Source organism: Vanellus vanellus (genome assembly GCF_965231255.1).
Source record: "Vanellus vanellus genome assembly, chromosome: 1".
Lineage (NCBI taxonomy): Eukaryota > Metazoa > Chordata > Aves > Charadriiformes > Charadriidae > Vanellus > Vanellus vanellus.
This window is the reverse complement of record NC_138905.1, coordinates 783,334-804,771: the sequence shown is the minus strand read 5'-3', so window position 1 is coordinate 804,771 and position 21,438 is coordinate 783,334. Positions and strand designations below refer to the sequence as shown.

The 21,438-nt window shown below is 62.3% G+C and overlaps 1 protein-coding gene across 2 annotated transcripts in view; it reads right to left on the bottom strand.

Moving 5' to 3' along the window:
• Positions 1-2,637: 2,637 nt before the first annotated feature.
• The window catches only part of SBF1 (SET binding factor 1), a gene marked incomplete at its 5' end in the record, with an annotated part of 87,668 nt that continues 68,867 nt past the window's right edge, over positions 2,638-21,438 (bottom strand). The window contains 28 exons of one of the 2 annotated variants that reach the window (XM_082483258.1): positions 2,638-4,597; positions 4,750-4,881; positions 4,971-5,058; positions 5,261-5,472; positions 5,691-5,801; positions 6,015-6,248; positions 6,849-6,979; positions 7,066-7,192; positions 7,343-7,528; positions 7,611-7,712; positions 8,387-8,563; positions 9,128-9,312; positions 9,884-9,961; positions 10,261-10,353; positions 11,355-11,492; positions 11,598-11,794; positions 11,956-12,163; positions 13,414-13,553; positions 15,698-15,873; positions 17,117-17,244; positions 17,679-17,874; positions 17,989-18,062; positions 18,277-18,449; positions 18,714-18,973; positions 19,156-19,314; positions 20,454-20,522; positions 20,637-20,786; positions 21,318-21,430. In XM_082483258.1, the coding sequence (XP_082339384.1) occupies positions 4,499-4,597; positions 4,750-4,881; positions 4,971-5,058; positions 5,261-5,472; positions 5,691-5,801; positions 6,015-6,248; positions 6,849-6,979; positions 7,066-7,192; positions 7,343-7,528; positions 7,611-7,712; positions 8,387-8,563; positions 9,128-9,312; positions 9,884-9,961; positions 10,261-10,353; positions 11,355-11,492; positions 11,598-11,794; positions 11,956-12,163; positions 13,414-13,553; positions 15,698-15,873; positions 17,117-17,244; positions 17,679-17,874; positions 17,989-18,062; positions 18,277-18,449; positions 18,714-18,973; positions 19,156-19,314; positions 20,454-20,522; positions 20,637-20,786; positions 21,318-21,430 (4,136 nt within the window). In that variant the 3' untranslated portion in view covers positions 2,638-4,498. The remainder of the gene's footprint in view (positions 4,598-4,749; positions 4,882-4,970; positions 5,059-5,260; positions 5,473-5,690; positions 5,802-6,014; positions 6,249-6,848; positions 6,980-7,065; positions 7,193-7,342; positions 7,529-7,610; positions 7,713-8,386; positions 8,564-9,127; positions 9,313-9,883; positions 9,962-10,260; positions 10,354-11,354; positions 11,493-11,597; positions 11,795-11,955; positions 12,164-13,413; positions 13,554-15,697; positions 15,874-17,116; positions 17,245-17,678; positions 17,875-17,988; positions 18,063-18,276; positions 18,450-18,713; positions 18,974-19,155; positions 19,315-20,453; positions 20,523-20,636; positions 20,787-21,317; positions 21,431-21,438) is intronic. The other variant, XM_082483259.1, reaches the window with a different exon arrangement.

The following is a 21,438-nucleotide window of genomic DNA, read 5'->3' as shown; positions in this document are numbered from 1 at the left end:
TCGGTACCCAAACGGGAGCAGTTCTCAGCGTAGCTCTGCACCTGCTTTGCTCCGCTCTTCTGAAAACGCAGTCCATCTGTTTCGGTGCTCCGGGATCGGAGTTTCCCTGGAAATCTGCCGCTGACCTGTTGAGCAGTCGGGAGCCGCAGAGGCCCCCGAGCGGCTCGGGGCGGGTTTGGTGTGCGGGCGCCCGCCTGGAAAAGCAGTTAGGGGCTGAATCTCTGCCTTTAAACAAAACCAACCTGTGAAGCGGTGGCTGGTAGGTGAGACGCACTCTGTATAGCAATAAGAAACATTTCTGCCCGCACAGACGGTGTCCGGGGGCTGTGGCAGCGGCCGTTGGGGAGAGGCTGGTGGGTGAGAGCGTGGCTGGTGTGGGGACGGTCCTCGCTGAGCCCGGGACCCCGGGGGCTGCGGAAATCCCGTTCGAGTTTCACGTGGCCTTTCCTCTAAACCGGGAAGGGGTGGCAAAGGGGGGGTGCCCACCTGGGTTAATTAATTTAGTGCAATGACATAGGGGAGCCTTTTTTCTCATGATGCCTACGCCCTTAAATGTTGAAACCGGGTCTTTGTAAGCAATGTCTGTGTATCTATGTGTATATATGAGGGACAAATTTTAAATTACTGCCTTTTTTCCCTGTTTATTTTTCTGAGTAATTCCAGATGTACTTTAGTCTCTCTACTGTCAAAACTTTTATATTGTAAATCTGATGCTGGTGGCTTTTGGTTATTTTGGTTTTTGTTTTTGTAAAAAAGGTTAAAAAAAAAGAAAAAAAAAAAGAAAAAAAGAAAAAGGAAAAAGGAAAAAAAAAAAGTCTGCATCTCTCTATGTTGTCAGTTTTAGGCTGTAAATTCCAACTATCAATAAAAGCTCAAAATTCACATGCCAGTGGTGGATTCCTCCATCCTGCCGGACACGCTCAGCTCCCGCCGTGCCGCATCCCACAGCTTCGCTCTCCCGCTTCACCCGACCGCCGCGCACAGGCAGGGGTGAGCGCAGGCACCATTCGGGGTGGAACCTGCAGGTTTCTTCTGCCCCACACCCGGGAGGGACGATGGACCCGCGGCGGGAGGGCAGACGAGGAGGTGGGGTCCCTCCCTGCAGCCTCTGGCGAAAGCAGAGGCCGCGGTCGCTGCTTCTCGAGTTGTCTGTTGCTGTCGGAGGGGAGAGAGGGTAACAGTGGCTTTCGCTGGCTCATGGGAGGATCGATACAGCGGCACCACTGCTGTGAGACGAGGGCGGCTTTGCTCTTACAATGGCACCGCTCACCTCGAGCAGGAGAGCCGTGATCCCGCAGGGAGTGGTGCTGTGGCAGCGCTGCCGATTCTGGATGAACCCCCGGCGCCCGCGGGCTGTAAGGGCTGTCTGGCTACAGGGAGAGGTGCTGAAGTGACCGATGCTCTCGCGGCTGCCCCGGAGGGTGATTTCACTGGCCCCGGGTTAGTCTTTGCCGGGGCCCAGCCGGCACGCCTGCAAACCACCGGCAGCAACCTGAGTGCCCTCGGCCGTTGGCAGCTTTGCCAGATGGTTGCCTTGGTACACGGCTGGTCTCCTTTTGTTGAATCATGTTGGCTGTGTTGTAAGAAAAATCTTAGTCCTGTGGCTTCTTGTGCCAAAATCCTCAAGGCTTCACCCCGAAGAAAGCTGCTGGTGGTGGTGGCTGTGACAGTGGTCGGCACTGAGGTGGAGCAGGGCTGACCTCCCGTGCTCCTCCGGCTGTGGACAAGGCCTGAAGACACCATGCTGTTGGCACCGTCTCAGCTTGGTCTGTGGTGCCGCTGAAGCACGGAGCCGCCTCTCCCGCCCTGTGGTCTTTCACGGGGTCCCTGTCCTGGTGGCTGCAGCCAGGAGCAGGTTTGCGAGAGCTGCACGGAGCCACTGTTCCTGTATTTAATGAAGTGTTTATGATGTTGGCTGTTCAAGGGCAACCAGGTGCAGGTTTGGTACCAGCTGCCTCCTGTCCTGGTCCCTCAGTGTGCCCAGTGCTCCCCAGCACCAACCAGTGATGGGAGAGTTGCAAACTGGCACTGTTGGATTTGGGTTCTTTTCACCATTTCCCATCCCCTGCTGCAGCACAAGACAGGTTCCGGTGTGCGTCAGCCCAGCCGCTCCGTGCAGCCGCCGTGCAGAGCCCATCCCATAGCGCTGTGCTGCTGCCGGGCTCTGGGAACAGGCGTGTGCTCCGCAGGGACACGCGTGGTGCAGTGGGGCTTGGTCAAGGGGTTGCCCTCTACAGTGCAGCCCGAGGTGCGCCCCCTTCTCCCAGGGAATCCTAGAAGAGGTTCTGCTGCAAGCGCAGAGCCCTCGCAGGGTCCGACACAGCCGGGCGCACCAGCCCAGCTGCGCCTTGGTGACACCAGGCTCTTCAAACCAGTGTCCTGTGGAGAAGAGTGAAACTTGCCAGAAGCAGCAGGAGCGGGCAGGACAGCACAGGACAAAGGTCCTTTGCCATGGGCAGCGCAGGGACCAGTGCAGCCTCTGGTGTCTCTCCATCCCTACGAAGCAGGGGACAGCCCTGTCCCCTTGGGACAGGCGCTGAGCCCAGGTCCTGTGGTTCCTGCAGCGCTGGCCCAGTACACCGTGGGGGTGGGGGGCAGCTGACGTCGGTGACAGTGAGGCAAAAGGGCATGTGTCATATTAATTTTTTTATTAAATTCAGTTAGTCTTCTCTTTATATAATAACCTTTTTCCTCTAGGCACAATACAATACAAGGACTCTGTATGTTTGACACAATGTACAGAAACTTCAATAATCTACAACTGCTCAGGTAAGTTACAAAACCCTCCTGTTACACCAGCTACCTGCCACAGCCATTATTGTACAACGGAACGAAGAGGGGGACCCGGGGTTTAAGACTGTACAAGGGCTCTGCACTGAAATAAAACATTGTACTCCTTTAAAAACAAGACGGGTGGAGGAGCCGGCCGAGCGTGGGGGAGGCGGGAGGGTCGGGCCCACCCGGCCGGGAGGGCTGCGGATGCCGGGTCCCGTCCAGCGGCCGGATGGCAACGGGTCCTGAGAGACCTCTCAACACCTCTTGGGGCTTCCCGGCAAGCGACCCCCGGGTGGAGCGGGGCCAAACCGCCGCCCCCCCCCCCCCCCCCCCCCCCGTTCCCACCAGTGCAGGGGAGGGATGAGGTGCTGCAGGATCCGTTTCTGTACCGAGATTCCCCCTTTGCACTGACACCGTGACAGCAACAAGCGGGGAGGTGGCAGCGGGTGGTGGGGCGCACAGCCCCCAGCAAACCTGCTCCTGCCCAGACCCCCTGGCCTGAGGGTGGGGGCAGAGCACAGGCACAGGGGATGGGGGGACGGGGGGCTCAGGGCCGGGAAGAGCCCTGAGGTGGTGGAAAAAAGAGGGCAGTGCTGTGTGGTGCCCTCCGGGGTGCTGCCCCCTCCTTCCCGCAGGAGGGCTGCGGGGTGACCTGTGCAAAGAGACCCGGTGGCATTGGCCAGCGCCGCGGTGCCCAGCTCTGTCCCAGCCCCTGGCGTCACTGCTGGCTGGGTCCCATCCTGGGGGCTGGTCCCCCCATGCAAGGGGACCGCAGCAGGGCACTGCGGAGGCTGCAGCATTTGCCATCTGCAGGGAACGTGCCCACCCCCCCTCCCCCCCCCCCATTTGACCAAGCCTGACCGTGGAGGTAGAGACTGTGCCCCAGCTGGGAGCAGAGTGGCCACATCCACGTTCCCTCCTGCGACACGGAGCCCACCGCCACCATCCCCAGGCCAACAGCAGCCGTGCTCGTTTGTTCCTGTGCAAGTCTGGGAGAGCCGAGGCTCAAGGGCTGGACGCTCTGCCTGCTGCGGCCGGGGGGGACGCCGGCGGGGCAGGATGGTCCCAGTGCTCAGGTGAGTCACCTCCGCAAACACCACCACCTTGAGCTGCACATCCCCGGTTCCAGCAAGACGGGAGCGAAGCCCACGGCACACCGAGGGCAGCACTACTGCGCTATGGGGCCGGAGGGATCGGGGCTGGCTCTCCCCCGCGGGTGCTCTGGCGGACATGCAAGCCGTGGGGAGGACGAAGCAGGCGGTGGCTCCCGCTGTCTCCAGCAGTACGGGGTGCGGGGAGGCGAGGGTCACCTCTCCAGCCGGTTGGCGACACCCCTGCTGCCGCAGAGAGCTGGAGCAAAGCCACCCGGCGCGGGAGGTGCACAGAGGACACACAGTAATTACAGGGCTCAGGCAGACCTGGGAGGACAGAGCAGGACAGGCTCCCGCCCGCACCCCCCGGCCTGCGTCAACGCAAAGAATTCCTCCGCTACACAGTCCTACCGTGGCGTAACATACCGATCCTGCCCCCGCTGCCGCCCGGGGGGTGCGTGGCCGCGCGGTCCCCAGCACCGCACACCCGCGGCAGACGGGAAGGAAGGCCATCTCTGCCTCTCCAGTCAGTCCCAGCCCCGGCTCGGCCACAAGCCCCGGCACTGCCTCTGCTCCACGTGCTGGGGCCCGGGAGACTCTGTGCCTGGAATAGAGGCTCCTCTGAGCCAGTCTCACGCGTCCGACAAGCAGCTCTGGATGCGGTCGATCCACTGCTGGGCTAGCTGCACATCCTGGGCGCAGAAATTGTAAACTCGTTTTGTCGTCTTCAGCTGCAGGGGAGGAGAGAGGAGGTGAGCGGGGCCGGGCGGCTGCGCCCAGCGAGCCAGCGGCACCGCAGCCCCAAGCAAAGGGCTGAGCTCCGCGGCGGGGCCGTGGGCTGCCGAGCCGCTTTCACTACGGCGCAGCTCAGTGCCACACTCACATCGAAGAAGGCTTTCTCATCCACCGTCTTGGGGGCCCCCATGGTGGGGGTTCCTGGGGTGATGGACTCCACCTCGGCCAGGTCAATCACCCCTTTGCACTCCGTGTCCATCCGGCTGTCGTAGTACCGCAGCTGCAGAGAGAGATCCCGCAGGCGTCAGAGCTCACGGAGGGAGGGAGGGACAGAAGGACAGACCCCGGGGCTCACCCCCCCCTCGGTACCTGATGTTTGGTTTTATCCAGCACGAACCAGCGAGGCTTCCACGGCTTCATGAAGGCGCCTTTCTTGTACAGCGACCCCTCGTAGGACCTGCAGGAGTGAGGCAGCGCGTTAGGGGGGGAAGGAGTGAGGGCTGAAGGGCAGTTTGATCTGTAGCACGTCAGCGGGGACAAGAAGCGATGAAGTGATTGGGGTCCACACTGCAGAACCAACACGCTTTCACCCCTCCCCAGAAGGGGAACCCCCTCCCAGCGCCGCCAGCAGCCCCCGGCGCCTCGAGCCCCCCGCCTGCCTGTTCTCGCTCTCCGACATCTGGAACTGGCTGTAGAGCGTGCTGGTGCTCTTGCGGCCGCCCTGCTTCCCGCTGGAGGGGGTGGAGGTGCTGCTGGTGTCACTGTCGAGGCTGAGGTTGAGGGTAGAGCCCACCCCGCTCTCCTGCAGGTACACACCCAGCGAGCGCCGGTGGTGGGAGAGGCCGGAGGACATCAGCAGGGAGCTGGGGGTCTGTGGGGAGCAGAGGGCACAGCGTGAGGGGGAAGATGGTCCGCACCCCTCGAGCGCACCCAGCCGGGGGGGGCTGAGCACCAGCACCCTCCTCGGCCTCGGGAGCAAACACCCGCTTTGCTCGGGGCACCTTTGGGCAAAGCCAACCCCCACCACCACCTTCAGCCCATCACCACCAAAGCCAACCCCACCACCCCATCCCACAGCCCCCAGCCTACCCGGCTGCCCTCCTGCCGCGCCTCGGTGCGCTGGGAAGCTTTGACCTTGTCCCACGTGTCCTTCCAGCGCTCTGGGACCTGCCCCAGCTCCATCTCCAGGTTGTGCAGCTCCTGTGAGGGGATTCAGGCATCAGCCCAGGAGGGGACAAGACCCCTGGGACCGCTGTCCCTCTCTCGGGGGCTCAACTGACCGAAACCCTGCCACAACCCTGTCCCACTGTGCGCACGGAGCAGTGTCCCATCCCTGGGGACACCACGGGGAGTCCAGGCCAGGGCCAAACCCAGAAGCAACACGTAGACGGTGCCACCGCCAGCCATGCTCACCTCCAGCAGTTTGGAGATGGCGTCGGGCTCCACGCGGCTGCGGTTGTCGTAGCACGGCCAGATGATCTTGCGCTTCGTCTGGGGGGCACTGGTGTCCTGCCGGTCCGCCTCCTCCACGTGCTCCGGCTGCCCCTGTGCCAGCTCCCAGTCATAGGAGGGGCCCTCGGAAAGCGTCTCCTCCGTATAGTAGTCCCACACCTTCAGGTTGGAAATGTTGCTGTACGGCCTTAGCACCTGCGGAAGAAGCAGGGTCGTGCTCAGGGAGGGCAGCAGCGTCCAGGCAGGCCCCGTCCCCGGCCATGCTGCAGGGACAACCTTGTCCAGATAGGAAATGGGGCCCTTCGCACCGCGCTTTCCCCAAGGGCGATGCTTTCTGAGCGGTAACAAGAGGCAGCCGAGGCCGGAAGGCTGCGGGCTGGCCAGGGAAAGGCAACGCTGGGCTGGAGAACGGCAGAGCTGCGCCCGGCTTTGCACAAGACTGGGCCAAGACCAAACAGGAGTTCCGCGCAGCTCGGCCGCAGCCTGCCCGCATCGGCGGAGAGCAGCCCCCTGCGCTGCCGACCGGCTGAGACCACGCGCCAGAGGCTGCCGCTTCGTCCCCCCGAGGAAGGACGTTCCCAGCTCCGGCCTCACCTACATCCCCCGACCCCTCCGCAGGGACGCGGCTCTCAGGGGCCTGACTCAGGTGGGCAACCACTGCGGCCAGCCGACAAAGGGCTGCTCGCTCGGCTCCATGTGGGTGAGGAGACCCCGAGGTGTCCCTGGAAAGCCCCGTGCGAGCCCTCTGCACGGCCCAGGGACTGGGCTGGCCCAGGGCAGGAGCAGAGCGCTCACCTCCCCATCCTCAGGGGCATACATGTAGTTGAAGAAGATGGGGGCTTTCTTGTTCAGCCGGTCGATGTAATCCCAGATGGACTTGTAGACCTGCTGGCTCTTCCGCTCGCCCTTCTCCTCGTAAAGGAGGCCTGCGGGGAAGAGAGCGGGGAAGGGGCGTTATTTGGGGCTAGGCACCGGGCTGCCATGCGCTGTGGGCCCCGCGCGCTGCCCTCACCCAGCTCGATGCGCTCGTAGTCAGAGTCCAGCAGGAACGTCCGGAAACGGTTGGAAATGTAGTGGTAACTGAGGAATTTCAGGTAGTATTGGCTGAACTCAAACTCCATGGGGAACTGCAGGTGGATCTGCAAGGAGCAGGACGGGTGAGACCTCCTGGGACCCACAAACTGCCGGCTGGCTCTGGACTTTCCCCGCCGCACACAGAGCCGGACAGCCCCGGGGTTCGGGGAGAGCCGGGTGGCACAGAGCCGGCAGCCGGTGCGCTCGGAGCTCACCTGATGCACACAGTCCAGGAACTGCAGGAAGATGGGGGCAAAACCGCTGCTCTGGCCGGCCAGGGTCTGGGCCCCGCGGTGGCTGAAGCGGTGCCCGAAGGACAACCACTCCTTCTCCACGAGCAGGCGGAAGCCCTCCAGCGTCCGGTAGTAGGGGTCCGACAGCAGCTGCACCAAGGAGACCACCTGCAGGGACACGGGGGCTCGAGCTGCTCGTGGGGAGACGGCCACGGGCAGCCATCGCGTCCAGCAGCTGTAGGGCTCCTACCTGCGTGGTGATGTCCCAGCCGTCCTCCAGGCTGACCAGCACAGAGGAGCCCGTGTCCAGGAGCTCCACCACCAACACCGAAATCTGCAGGATCTTATGGATCTGCCAACATAAGGGCCAAGAGTTACCGGGGTGCTGGAGACTCATTTGCTGGACGTTGTGCAAAGTGACCCTTTCTCCTGGAAGCGGGTGAGCCAAACGCAGCACAACACGGGAGTTACGCAGCGCCACGATACACAGCCCCCGCGTTCAGACACGGTGCAGCACCCTTCGTCTGCAACAGCCAGGCCAGCGGGGCAGAACCACGCACCACCAGCAGCGCTGTGGGTCCTGAGCCGAGCCGTGGGTCCCTTGCTCCCTCCAGCAGCCAGAGGGTCCAGTCCCACAGCAACTCCGCAGTGGGACCAGTCCTGCAGAGCAGCAGCCACCTGCGGCACCCCGGCTACTGCAGGCACTGCTGTCTACCAACCCCGCCATGGCGTTCTGCCGTGCTGCAGGTCCTGCCCTGCTTCCCCAGCTGCCCCGGACACTCGCCACTCCCACGTCCAGAGCCACCCAGCCGTACTCTGGGCTATTTTGTCCTTGTTCCTCAGACCAACCTTGCTCCCTTAGTGTCCCCCACTCCGTGCTGCAGGGGTGCTTTTGGAGAGGGCACCCGGACCCCCATTCTCACTTTGCCAGGAGGTACGGCACGTGCCCTTGAGCGACAGCCAACAGCAAAGACTCCTACTGTGGGGACAGACCAGGGTCCCTCCAGCCTTTGGGTGACAACTGACCTGGGACAGCCACTCAGACTCCTCCAGGGAGCGCAAGTAGGTGACGCTGGGGTCAGTGGAGGGGCAGCCAGGCACACAGGCCTTCATCAGCTTCTTGAAGCTGGCCTTCACCTGCCGCACGTCGAACACCTCAATGGGCACCACCTCCCAGTGCTGCAGTGGGTCCGGTTTCACCCCCTGAGGGAGGAGAGAATCAGCGCCGTCCTGAGAGTCACCACCAGCAGCCCCACTGCCCCCCTCAGTCACAGAATCGTTGAGGTTAGAAAAGACCTTTAAGATCATTGAGTCCAACCGGTACCCTAACACTGCCACCAAACCACTTCCACAGCACCACAGCTACGAGTCTTTTAAACACCTCCAGGGATGGCGACTCCCCCCTGCCCCGGGCAGCCTGTGCCAGTGCTTGACAACCCTTTCGGTGGGAAAGTTTCTCCTAATATCCACCCTAAACCTCCCCTGGCACAACTTGAGGCTGTTTCCTCTTGTCCCATCGCCTGTTCCATGGGAGCAGAGACCAACCCCCCCTCGCTACCCCCTCCTGTCAGGGAGCTGTAGAGAGCGAGAAGGTCTCCCCTCGGTCTCCTCTTCTCCAGGCTGAGCCCCCCAGGGCCCTCAGCCGCTCCTCACAAGTTCTCCAGACCCTTCTCCTTGTGCTCCAGACCCCTTACAGCTCCATCACCCTTCTCTGGACACACTCCTCGTGCCCCCCCTGAGGAGGCTGTCTCCAGGCGTGGGGGTTACCTTCAGCTGTGACTTGTCCCCGATGATGTAGAGCGAGGCGCGGTGCTGGCGCAGGAAGCTGGCCTCCGCGGGGGTGCCGTTGTGCTGAGCACCCAGCAGGTCCTTCCCGGCCAGACGCGACCCGATCTCCATGTTCAGGGCGTAGTTGCTCATGCGCCCACTGGCTCGGATGCTGCCCCACTTGCCTGCAAAGACAGCCGGCAATCAGGCTGGGGGTCCCCGGCCACGGCCAGCTCGCGGGCTGCGCTGGCGTCCGGGCTGGCACCGGGACCAGCAGCTTGCCGGGAAAGCGGCGGCCGAGCTGCTGTCACCCTGCAGCCCAGTGCCCCGGGAGCACATGCCGGGAAGGTGCTGGGAACCAGGTTTGCTTTTGCTCCTTCTCCTTGCTGGGTGCTGTAGGATCTCCTGCCCGGCGGATACGGAGACCAGCCCCAGCCCCGCCAGGACCCCATCGCTGCCAGCCAGCCCCTGTCCCTGGCCACCACCACCCAAGCACCAGCAGATGTGCAAGGAGCCCAAAGCAAACCTGAGAGGACGTTGCGGGATCAGCTGGGGACAGGCCCGGTACTTACCGCTGGCACCGCGAGCTGGACTGAGCCAGCGACATGCTCGGTGGAGGCGTTAGCGGGCTGAGGTGGGGTGTTACTGGGGTGTTACTGGGGTGTTACTTGCGTGAAGGGTGGGAGTGTGTGTGTGGGGGGGTCAGTCGGTCAGGTTAGCACCCGGGTGGTGGTTAGGCGGCCGGCGGTACCGTACCTCGGGGCGTCTCGCGGCCCTTCGCCGACACGCACTTGGGGGTGGAGAGAGTGATGACCCTAGCTCTGTGACCGAGCCCTGAGAGCACAGGATGAAAGGGACCTCAGCGAGGGCACCGCGGCGAGGCGGACCCCCGCTCTCGCTGGGCCGGGCGGGAAGAGGCGCCCGAGGACCCGGACGGAGCGACTGGAGCGATGAGTGGGATGAAGGAGATGGCTGTGGGCTGCTGCAGCAGGTCCCTCCCGCCCTCCCTGCAGCTGCCCCACGGCAGAGCGCTCGGGGGGAGCGAAGGGGAAGCATCTACTCTACAACAGCTGCCCCGAGCCGGGGGCCTTCGCCAGGCCCCCACGAGGCAGCGTTCACTCGCACGTCCTCACCTCCGCGGCTAATAGTACCGGGCCCATCGTCCTTCCCTCCCATCACCTGCTTCATGAGCGATCCCAGCTTAGGCTGTCTCTTGTCGGAGAAATCTGTAGCACCAACAAAAAGTCAGCTCTCGGCCTCGCTGTGCTGCTCCGGAGGGGCCCTCCCGCTTTGCCTCCCCACAACCGCTCGGGAGGGAGGGGAAGGGGCCAGAGAGAGAAAGTGGCAGCAAGCAGGAGCGCCCGGGGCTGGGACCAGGAGGCCAGCATGCGGGAAGCACCTCCACCTTCCAGCCGGAGCCACAGCAGCGCCAGTGGGGGTTCGACCCTCCTGCAGCTCTGCCCCAGGCGCGTCGCACCATGGGGGGATCACCCAGGCACTGCCGCAGCCCCACAGCCCCCTGCTCTGCTGGTCCCTCACCACCACGCCAGGTCATCTGCTGGTTTGGCCCTCCCTCCTTCAGCCACAGCTCCAGGCACGTCCCCCCACACCAGGGGAGAGGCTTCGGAGGGGCTTTTGGCAAGTCCTCTCCTGCCCAGGCTGCTGGGAGCCCCTGGCTGGGTTCCCCCCCGGTCCCTCTGGCCCCCGGTCACCTCTGCAGCGATGATGGGGTGGAATGGCTGGGACAGAGGATGAATGACACCGGAGCGAGGGGCGGCTCTGCCCCGGCAGGGAAGGGCAGGCTGCTCGGAGAGCGAGGCAGGCAGAGACTTACCGAGGCTTCCCGCGACAGACCCCGAGCACTGCTGCCGCCACGCTGGGGCGCAGACGATGTCGAGACCTCAGCTAGCGGGGTCTGTCCCCACCCGGTCCTCAGCCAGCGCCCAGATCCGAGCACAGTCTGGGGCTCCCAGTGCTCGCAGGTCCAGGACCACTGCATTTCCCAAAACCCATCCCCACCACCAGCCACGGAGGCTCAGCCGGCACTGGGAGCTCTGGAGAATGCGCTGGGAAGGCTCTGCTGCCTCCTCTGATGTGGGAGACCAGTGACAGCAGCTCCCCTGGCTGCCCAGGCTCTGGGACGGACAGCACGACCCATGGCTGGGGTCCCGCGCACACGAGCATGAGCCCTCCTGCGTCCCCGCTGCGCCGCGGCCGAGCTCCTCACCTGAGCTGCTCATGTGTGCAGAGGTGAAGCCACTGAGCGTGTTGCGCCCGCTGGCATCGGCGTAGTGCGGCATGGAGTTGATGACGGCTTGCAGGTACTTCTCCTGTTCCAAACTGGTGGAGTCCGTCTGCGAGGGGCCTAGGAGGAGAGCCACGAGCATCACGGCTCTGCCACCGGCACGAGACCCAAGGAGGGGTCTGCAGCCCACTCCTGGGGCTGCCCAGGGGTAGAGGGGATGGGCACCTGCGGTGGGGGCGTTCTGGGACTTGAAGAGGCCCACGACGCCCTTGCCGTGCAGCCCCCCCGAGCGCAGCAGCACGGCCTTGGTACGGGAGTTTCGCCAGCACACCACGGGGAAGCGGTTCTGGCGGTAGCAGCGGGAGATCCGCTGGATCGTGTTGTCCTGGATGCTCTGCGGCACGATGAGCAGCCCGGGGTAGCTGCAGGAGAGAGCGGAGGCTCTGCAGAGTCCACCAGGGCGCAGCGCTGTCCGTCCCCCGTCCCCCGTCCCCCCGAGCTCCCACAAACCAGGAAAGACCCCCCCTGTCCTCTCCCGGCCCTGCGGACCCCCCTGCGCAGCCGCGGCCCCGCTGAGGCTCACCTCCGGCAAATGGCGTACATGCGGTTCACGGTGGAGATGCGGAAGGGCTCGTTCTTGGAGCGGGTGAGGCTGCTGCTGAGGGTGCCCAGCCCCATGCGCTGGTAGTCGCGGCAGCAGGCTCGCTCCACCAAGTGGTTGATGGTCATCTTGTCCGAAGGTCTGATGGTGGTGGTGGGGGTCAAAGTGCTTCTGTCCATCTCTTCAGACACTGTGGAGACAAAGGGGAGTCCGGGTCCGCCCTCGGCACAGACACAGAGTCCCACGTGCGGCAGGAGGCGACGGCCGGGCTGGACAACCCAGCACAGACAGGACAGGGCACGAGCTGCCTCCCACCACCTTCACCTGAAACGGGAGAGCTCAGCTGCCCCGACCAAAGGGCTTTGGGGCCAGAGCCTTTACTTGTGAGGTTAAAAGCAGAAAGAAAACACAGGTGCCTGCGTACTGACGTTAGAGCAGACTCCTTTGGTGCTTTCACATCGCTTGATACCACTGAGAGATGAGGAACAGCCCAACATAGGTCTGTCCAGAGCCACTCCATCTCCTCTCCTCCTCAGAGGAGAGCAACCTCCTGGGAGGAGAGGGCAACACGGGCGAGACCTCGGCTCCAGCGAGGCTTTCAGCCCAGGACACTTCCATCCAGGCAAAATCACTGCCAGGTGGACACAGCCCTTGGTGGCTGCCCTCCGCAGGCAGCTTTCCTAATGCTCCCAACGCATTTCCCAGGGCCAGAACTGGAGGACAACAACAGATCTCAAAGGCATCTCTTTTGGGCCTCAACGCAGCTGCTGGTTTTGCTAATAACTTAAATGATGGACACAGTGGAGGCTTGTAATGGGCTGAAAAGCACTGAAAACCAACTGGGGAGTGAACAAAAGAAGCAGAATCCAAAGTATCTCAGTGAACAGAAGGAAAGAGCCAACATCAGCCATGTTCAGCCTGATGGACCAGCCCCACATGCAGCAGGAGGGACTGGTCCCTGCAGACACAACTCTCCACTGAAACCCTAAATCCCATCCAGCACGTCTTCTCTGACGCCTTCCCACCTGGGAAGGTTGTAATCTTCAACACAGAGGACTCCTGTTCTTTCCAGTCCTTCGTTACTCTCAAACCAGTCAAGCTCTTCTCACGTCTAACCCAACTTGCCTTGTGGCAGCTTAAATCTGTGACTTTGCACCTGAGGAGCTGAGGCCACAGACCACAGAACTCCCTCCTCTCCGCAGGGCTCGCTAGGTACGGGAAGTACGTTGAGCTGCTGACTGGACACCACCAGCAGATGAGAGCTGGTGGACCGTCAAGAACTGGGAGAGGTGACAGTGGCAATCCTCTGCGCCAGGGAAGCTCCCACGCCTGCTGCCCTGCAGAGCGATGGCCGGGACCTCTCCCAGCTGGAAGAAGCTCCTGCTCCAGCAAACGCCCCGCTCCCCACAGCCCCCCTTCCCTGCTCAGGGTGCTCCCAACCTGAGATCTCATCCTCGTTGTCCTCCGGGAAGTGCTGGCTGCTCCGCTGCTCCCACGTGGGCGGCGTGTATTTCTTTCGCGTCACATATTGGCGGCCAATTGTTTTCTTGGCATTTTTCACCAGGTTTTTGGAGAGTGTCCTGGAACCAGAGAAGAGGTTGAGGCCAGCTAACGCCACCTCCCGCATGTGCACGACCACAGCCCAGCGCGGCCAGAAGAGCAGCCCCTGAAGGGTTAGAGACACCAACACTCAGTCACCCCGAGAGCAAAGCAGAGACAGGAGCATCCCTCACCACCGGCTACAGGCGCGGGGTCAAAGTCACTGTCACCACAGGAGGGGAGATGTCACCCGCTAGTTCCCTGGCAGGGAGGAGCTGACTCCTCGGCCGTAGGAGGGCTCCAAGCCAGAGGCAGAGCCTACAGGGACTCTCGTTCCCTGGGGGGACCCGAGTGCCCGGGGTGGCTGGACGGGGCAGCCCGGCTGCGCAGGCGCCCCAGCCTCCCGGCCCAAGGGGACACCAGCCTCGTCCCAGGCCCTAATGCCATCACCTCCGCATCGGAGCTCCCACAGGCAACGATCCGGATCATCCCCGGAGGACGTGGGCTCCAGCTCCCGGCGGGGGCCAGGGGATACGCCGCAGGGACGTTGCCAGCCCAGCCTGGGCACAGGCAGAGGGGAGGCAGCTTGCGGAAGGTGACCTGCTCGATGCCATGTAAGGCACAGGGACACCGGCCACTCCTGAAGGCAGCCCAGGGAAAGCAGGGAAGGGAGACCTTCCAAAACCCGCGGGTGCTTAGGATGTATGGTCAGAACAGGGTCTGCACGACAGAGCTCCAGAAGGCAGGAAGGGTCTGCCCACACGCAGGACCTCAGGCTCATCACCGTCTCTGTGAGCCCCTGGGCTCAAAGGGGAGCAAATAGAGGAGATGTGGGGCATACATCGGGCAGGGACGGGGCCACGTCCAATCCAGGACAACAGCTATGCTGATGCAAAGATTTCTAGAAATTCACCTTATCCAGACGGGAGCCAAAGCGAGACTAGGAGCTGCCTTGTTTCGCTTTGCAAAGCAGACGGTGAGGGAATCCAACTGCTCCCAACTTTTACCAAAGGAGGGAAAGCCTCAGGACTGAGGAATAACGCTGTCCTGAGAACAAACACTCAGGTACAGAGCCAAGGAACGGGAGGGCTTTCCAACCAGAGGAGCAAGATTTGCAGACAGTGTGGGGCACTGGAAGCAGACTTGGAGGGGGGTGACAGAGCACATCTCGCGAGTTCAGAGTTCTGAGACTGTGCCCAGGCCCGGAGCCGGGCCCGGCAGCTCTAGAGGTCTCTGGAGGTTAGTGGTACAGGCACAGCTCCCTCAGCACGTCCTGGGATCCACCGGAGTGCCACGGAGCACTACGATGACCGACCGCCTCCAGGGGCCACGGTGCTGCGATGGTGAGAGTGCACACCCCCAAACCTGAACGTCAGACCGGCAGCCTGGAAAAGGGCATTCCCCAAGTGACAAGCCCACAGCCCAGGTCGCATGCAGAGCGGGTGAGAAGAAACCCTGGGAGCAGTGAAGGCTGCAGCCTGAGCCAATGCCACCTCGCAAGCTCCCGCCCAGGGTGAAGGCATCTTACGTGGTCGAATGGCCAAGGTGCCCGAGGGATATGACCCCCACTGTCAGGCCCTGGAACATATCGGTCACCTGCTGGGAGCTGAGTCACAAACACACGGGAGAGACGCTTAGACTCCAGGGCACACCAAGCGCGAACACAGCAGCAACCAGACCCCAGCGCTACAGCATCGCTTAACCTAGCCACCGAGCGCAGGAGCAGGGTCTGGCCGCAGGTCAGCACCACGCACAGAGCTTTGCCGCTGCCCCACAGCGCTCCCCGTCCTCCGGCACGGCAGAGACTGCTCTCTCGTGCCCACTGGAACCTCTCCCCCGAGACGCCTCCTCGGGGCTCACACCACTTTGGCCCCCGGGCAACGGGGAAGGCAATGCTGCTGAAGCGAACACCCTGCTCCCCACGTTTGACCGGACCTCCGCATGGCGCTGGGAGACCGCTGCCAGACGCGCAGCACTTCTCCTCCCAAAGACAAGTGGAGAACCTGTGCAAGGAGAGGTCTGAGCAAGGCAGGCTCAGGGAACCCTGACCTCCAGCTCGGGACTCTGTCTCCCCGCTTTTCTCGGGTGACCCCTGCTCAGCGGCTGGAGGAGGCAGAGGAGAAGCCCTGCAGTGCCTGAAAGGGTCAAGCGCGTCCCACGTGCTGCTCTCCCCACGCACGGGTACCTGAGCGAGGGGTTCTTCTCCTTGGCCTTGGGCTGCATGGCTTGCTTGGGGGACTGGCCCACGGTGAAGGCGAAGGTGCCACGCACGTGCTGGGGGTAGCGCAGCTTGTGCAGGTGCTTCCTGAAGACCTCAGCACTGTCTGAAGCCACCTCCTCATCGAAGGCAATCTTCAGCAACTGCAGGAACAGCAGAGAGCGGGCTGAAGGGTGGGTGACGGCGTGCTCAGCACGGCTGGGCCAGGGGACTGCGAAGGGCTCTTCCCACCGCACAGGGCAGAGCTCAGACCCCGGTCGGGAGCAGGGACTGCAACGGGCACAGCCCAGGCTGGGAGGCTGCCCCGGCCGCCCCCCCGTGCCAGTTACTCTGTCCCACACCCCTTCCTGCCGGGGACCGCTCCATACCCAGCACTGCTGCTCCTGCAGTGTCCCCAGTGCCCGGTCACTGCAGCTCTGAGCACGCAAGATGGGCAGGAAGGAGGAGACAGCACATTTTAGGTGCTTTCCTCCCGGCGCTGCTCTACCTCCACAAGTCTCACAAAGATGTAAAATGCTGAATAACTACTCGCGTTGTGAGTCTCTCCCTGCTGTATTTCTCTCCCCCAAGACTTGCTACAAGGTTTTGCAGAATGACCTCCCACGGTGCCAGGTGTGGACACCTCACACCTTCCCAGGGCTCCAGCAGCCATCGGAGAAGTTAGAAAGGACCCTGAGCTCATGAGCAAGAAGCTGCTCCTGCATACAACCAAACTGCGACTGGAGCCCCTCTGCCGGGAGGACAGGCTGGGAGAGGTGGGGGGGTCAGCCTGGAGAAGAGAAGGCTCTGCAGAGACCTCCGAGCCCCTTCCAGTGCCTAAAGGGGCTCCAGGAGAGCTGGGGAGGGACTCTGGATCAGGGAGGGGAGCCGTGGGACGAGGGGGAACGGTTTGACACTGACAGAGGGGAGACTGAGATGAGATATGGGGGAGAAATTCCTTATTGTGCGGGCGGTGACCCCTGGCGCAGGGTGCCCCGAGAAGCTGTGGCTGCCCCATCCCTGGGGGTGTTCAAGGCCGGGTTGGACGGGGCTGGGAGCGACCTGGGCTGGGGGGGGTGGCCCTGCCCGGGGCAGGGGGGTGGAACGAGATGATCTTTAAAGGTCCCTTCCAACCTCAACCATTCTATGATTCTATGGACCACAGCCTGCTCCTTCCCCTGCAAGGGGACCTCCAGCTCCGTCCCCTCAGGTGCAGTCACCTGCTACAGAGGTTGTCTTTGGTCCTCTCAGGAAAACTACCCCCAGACCACGTCAGCCTGCGCAGTGTCTCACCCCAAGGGATGGTGCCAGCCACAGCCACGTACCTGCTGGGGCCCCCCAGCAATGCGCTCCTCGGCTGAGACACTGCAATGCAAAGGAGCCGCCCACAGCCCCACGCGGTCTCACCTGGAATGTGCACGAGCGCAGCTGCAAGCCCTCCTGGATGAACTGATCCATCTGGGCCTGGATAATGATCTTCTTCTCTTTGGTCAGTGAGGCGATGGGGAAGGACCGGACCACCACCTGCTCCCCCACTGGGCACAAGCACGGGAACAGGTTAGCCACATCCCGCTGCACGAGGCCAGGCCACCCCTCGGTGGCCATCACCACAGAGAGCCCCGTAGGATCAAGCAGCCAGAGACAGGCTGGACACACTACAGCCAGCCCATGGCGACCTGTAGATCACGCCTAGGATGGGCATGAGCAATTTATCATCTACCAAAGGTGGACAGCAAGAGCAACCACCTCCTTTGTAGTACTGGGAGCATCCATCAAGCCTGCGGAGGTTGCAGCAGCCCCCAGGAAGGCCCAGTGCTGGCTGAGCACCCGCACGGGGTGGCCACCCTCATCAGCAACTCCTGCAGCAAGGTGAGCTGCAGCCACTGTGCCCAGAGAGCTACCGGCCACCTCCTCCCCAGGCGTTACCAACCCCTGAAGACAGAGGACATGGTGCACCCCAGAGCCTTACTCAGAGGGTCCGTGGGAGTGCCTTTGAAGATGATGCGGTAAGTCGTGAGGAAAATGGCTCCTTCCGCAGGGAGGAGAGGTGGACCACCAATATTCCCTCCAGCGGCTTCTTCTCGTCCATCAGGCATGAGGTACACGCGGAGCCCTTCCATCACACACTCCTCACCCACCAACAGGTTGGGGCGCAGCAGCTTTGGCTACAGGGATGTGCAATAGCACACAATTGAGGCCCATGCAGACTGCAGGAGGGGACCTGATAGCCCCACACAGCACCAGACCCTTCTCCCCACTGCAGCAGGTCGGGTCCCTACCTTCTGGATGGGAGGAAGCCTCTTGCTCTCCCTGTGCACGGCGTCCAGTGTCTCTATGTGCATCTGCACAATATCTGTGGACAAACGTGAAGTTAGAGACTGCGAGCAAAGTCCTACACACCACGCAGCGGCTGCCACCCGCCCTTGTAGCACTGCATGTCCTTCTCTTGGCCTTCCCACTGCTCCTTGCAGAACCATCTCTTGAGCAGACCCCCGAGCTGACCTGGAAGGATCCCCAATGAGAGCACACGGCTGCCCATCCCCCAGCACTGCCGCAACGCGTATTACCAGGGATCATGACATGCAGCCCCTTGAGGTGCTCATTGGTGACTCCACTCTCTGTGCAGACTTTGTCCACAAAGCGGTTGATGAATCGCACCACGTAGTTGGCCACGTCGGAACTCTCTGCGTCCTCAAATCCACTTTCTGTGTCGTAGCTCTCAGCCACACTGCCGGCGATGCTGTCGTACAGGAGTAGGGAAGAGTTAACCCGGAACATCTCTGCCCTGCTGTAACCCATGTCAGGCAGAGCCCAAGGAAGTCTCCACTCCTGATGTGAACCCAGGAGAGCTTCCAGTCCCTGGGCACCACAACCCGCAACAATCCTGAGAGCAGCCGAATGAGGCAGATGCCCCGGGTACTGCACCCAGGAGCTCCCGTCCCCAGTCCAGGTTGCTCTGGTGTCCCTGCAGCACGGCCCTGCCCAGCTTTCCAGCCCTGCTTACCTGTTGGTGACGAAGCTGTTGCTGACACTCTCCACGTCCCCCAGCCCAGAGCTGCGTAGCAGGCGGTTCTTGCTGGTGTCGAGAGGCAGCAGCAGGTAGCTCATGCGGTTGGCGTAGTGGATGGCCTGGCTGAAGACAGTGCTCTCCTCCTTCTGGATCAGCTCCTGCTGCTTCTCTCGGCTCATGGTGGGCCAGAGCCTCAGCTGCTCCGACGCAATCTCCAGGGCAGACTTGGCTTCCTGCGGCTCCTCCGTGCTCTCCTGAAAGAGATGAAAGGAGATGAGCTGCCAGCCTTCACCCCACTGCTCCCACAGGAATCTCCCAGAACCAGGATGCAGTCCCTCGGGCTGGTTCAGCATCCTCGCAGCCCATGGGCCTTTGGGGAGAGCTGCTTCTGCGCAGCGGCTCTCCAGGGTCACTGGCACCGCTGTCACCTCCTCACCTCATCCATGTGGTTCTCCTCGTTGTTGTCTAGGTACAGGGCTCGGATGTGGTTCTGCACGTCGCAGTAGAACATTGCCTCCCAGAACTGGATGTTGGTCCACACCACGTGCTCCTGCACACAGCTGTAGGCAAACTGCGTGATGCCCGGGCTCAGTTTCTGAGGAAGCAGAAGGTGGAAGAGAGTTTCATACAAACGCTGCCTTTGTGCCAAGCTCTCCCGTCCCAGTGATCCTTGCTCTAGCCTCTTGCTGGGAAAGGCGACGCACCCTTGGGCTGGCAGGAGGGACACTTGCATCAGAGCTCCTCCAAGCATTCCTTGCAAACTCTTCTCAGATTTGCCCAGCACCCACCCAGAGCCCCGCAGGGCCCCATGCCGCAGAAGCGTTTTGAGAGGCAGAATCTCATCTCAGCCCAGCTTGACCAACATGAGCCAGCAATGTGCCCGGGGGCCAAGAAGGCCAATGGCATCCTGGGGTGCATCAAGCAGAGCGTGGCCAGCAGGTGGAAGGAGGTCATCCTCCCCCTCTGCTCTGGTGAGGCCACATCTGGAGCACTGTGTCCAGTTCGGGGCTCCCCGGGTCAAGAGGGACAGGGAACTGCTGGAGAGGGTCCAGCAAAGGGCTGCAGAGATGATGAGGGGACTGGAGCGCCTTTCTTATGAGGAGAGGCTGAGGGACGTGGGGCTGTTCAGTCTGAAGAAGAGAAGACTGAGGGGGGATCTTATCAACGCTTATCAATCCTTCAAGGGCGGGTGCCGGGGGGTGGGAACAGTCTTTGTTCAGCGGTGCCCAGTGACAGGAGAAGAGGGAACGGGCACAAACGTGACCATGGGCAGTTCCATCTCAACCTGAGGAGGGACTTCTCTCCTGTGCGGGCGGCAGAGCAGTGGCACAGCTGCCCAGAGAGGGGGGGAGTCTCCCCCTCCGGAGCCATTCCAAACCCGCCTGGACGTGTCCTGTGCCACTGCTGGAGGTGCCCCTGCTCTGGGGGGGGTGGGACTGGGGGAGCTCCAGAGGGTCCCTCCGACCCTGACCAGTCTGGGATTCTGTGACAGATGAAGCTGGCACTTCAGAGCACCCCAGTTTCTGAGCACCCTTCCTGCAAGCGTTCTATCCCTCTCGGGAGCCTCGGCCCAGAGCAGCCAGCCTGGAAGCTACTGGGCAGGACCCCGTACTCTGAGAAGCACCAAGGGGACAACCTGCCCTCAGCCTGGCTGCAGCGCTGGCTCTGTCCTTCAGCCTGCCAGCCTCTGCGGCCTCAAGGAGGCCTGAGCCTCAGGATACTGCAGATACTCACTCGGCAGAACGCAGTGACCAGTGGCAAGAGGGCGGCTGCGATCCCATGCTCATCCATGGCAGTGCAGTCCTGGGGAAGAGACTGGAGGTCACAAGAGGATTCACTGCAAGTCCCCCAGACCCACTCCCACAAGGGGAGACAAGCTCCCTCCCAAGACACACGCTCTCCCCAGCCCTCTCCTACCTGCAAACAGCAGTTCATCATGCGGATTATGAAATCAAACTGCTGGTGATCCAGCACGGCCCGGTTCTGCTGCACGTGCAGGTTCAGCTCCTGGGTCAGGCAGTGCCGGGCTGCCCGGCCCTTCATGGCACGCAGCACAGCAGGGAACAACTGCAGCAGAAAGAAGAAGTCACGGAGTAGAAAGACGGGCCCCAGCTGAGCTTTGGTCAGACGTTGAGTTCAAGGGCAGCCCACAGCGAGGAGGTGCAGGAGGGGCTTCACATCCCGGTGGTGTTGGCTGACACACGGGTGTTTACAGACAGCTCATCCGCGCTCGGACGCGGAGGCAAACCAGAGCAAAGCCCCACGGCTGGCCAGCGGGAGCACAGTCCTGGGAGGTCCCTGCTCAGCAGGGCCGGGGAGGACCTCAGCGTGGTTATCTCCACGGGACAGACCCCCAGGGGCAACGGGAGATGCAGAAATAGTGCTAAGCTGGTGCAGAGGAGTGACAGCCAAAAGCCCAGGGACACAACAAGGAGGAACAGCGTCGAGACGGGAACACGTGAACACAGGGGAGCAGAGCTGGTGAGCAGAGATCTGGACATGCGCAGGGAATGTCCTCTCCAGCCTGCCACGGAGGAGAGGCAGAGCAACCCCCCCTCTCCCGCCCTCAGCCACCAGCTCCTCAGGAGCCCCCCTCACCTTTTTGGCTTCTAACATCTTGTTCTCAAAGACATAGGAGATGCAGTTCCTGACCACCTCCAGGCGACGGGCGCTGTTGGCCAGGGCATTGCCGTTGCGCTCCATGATGGCAGCTGGGGAG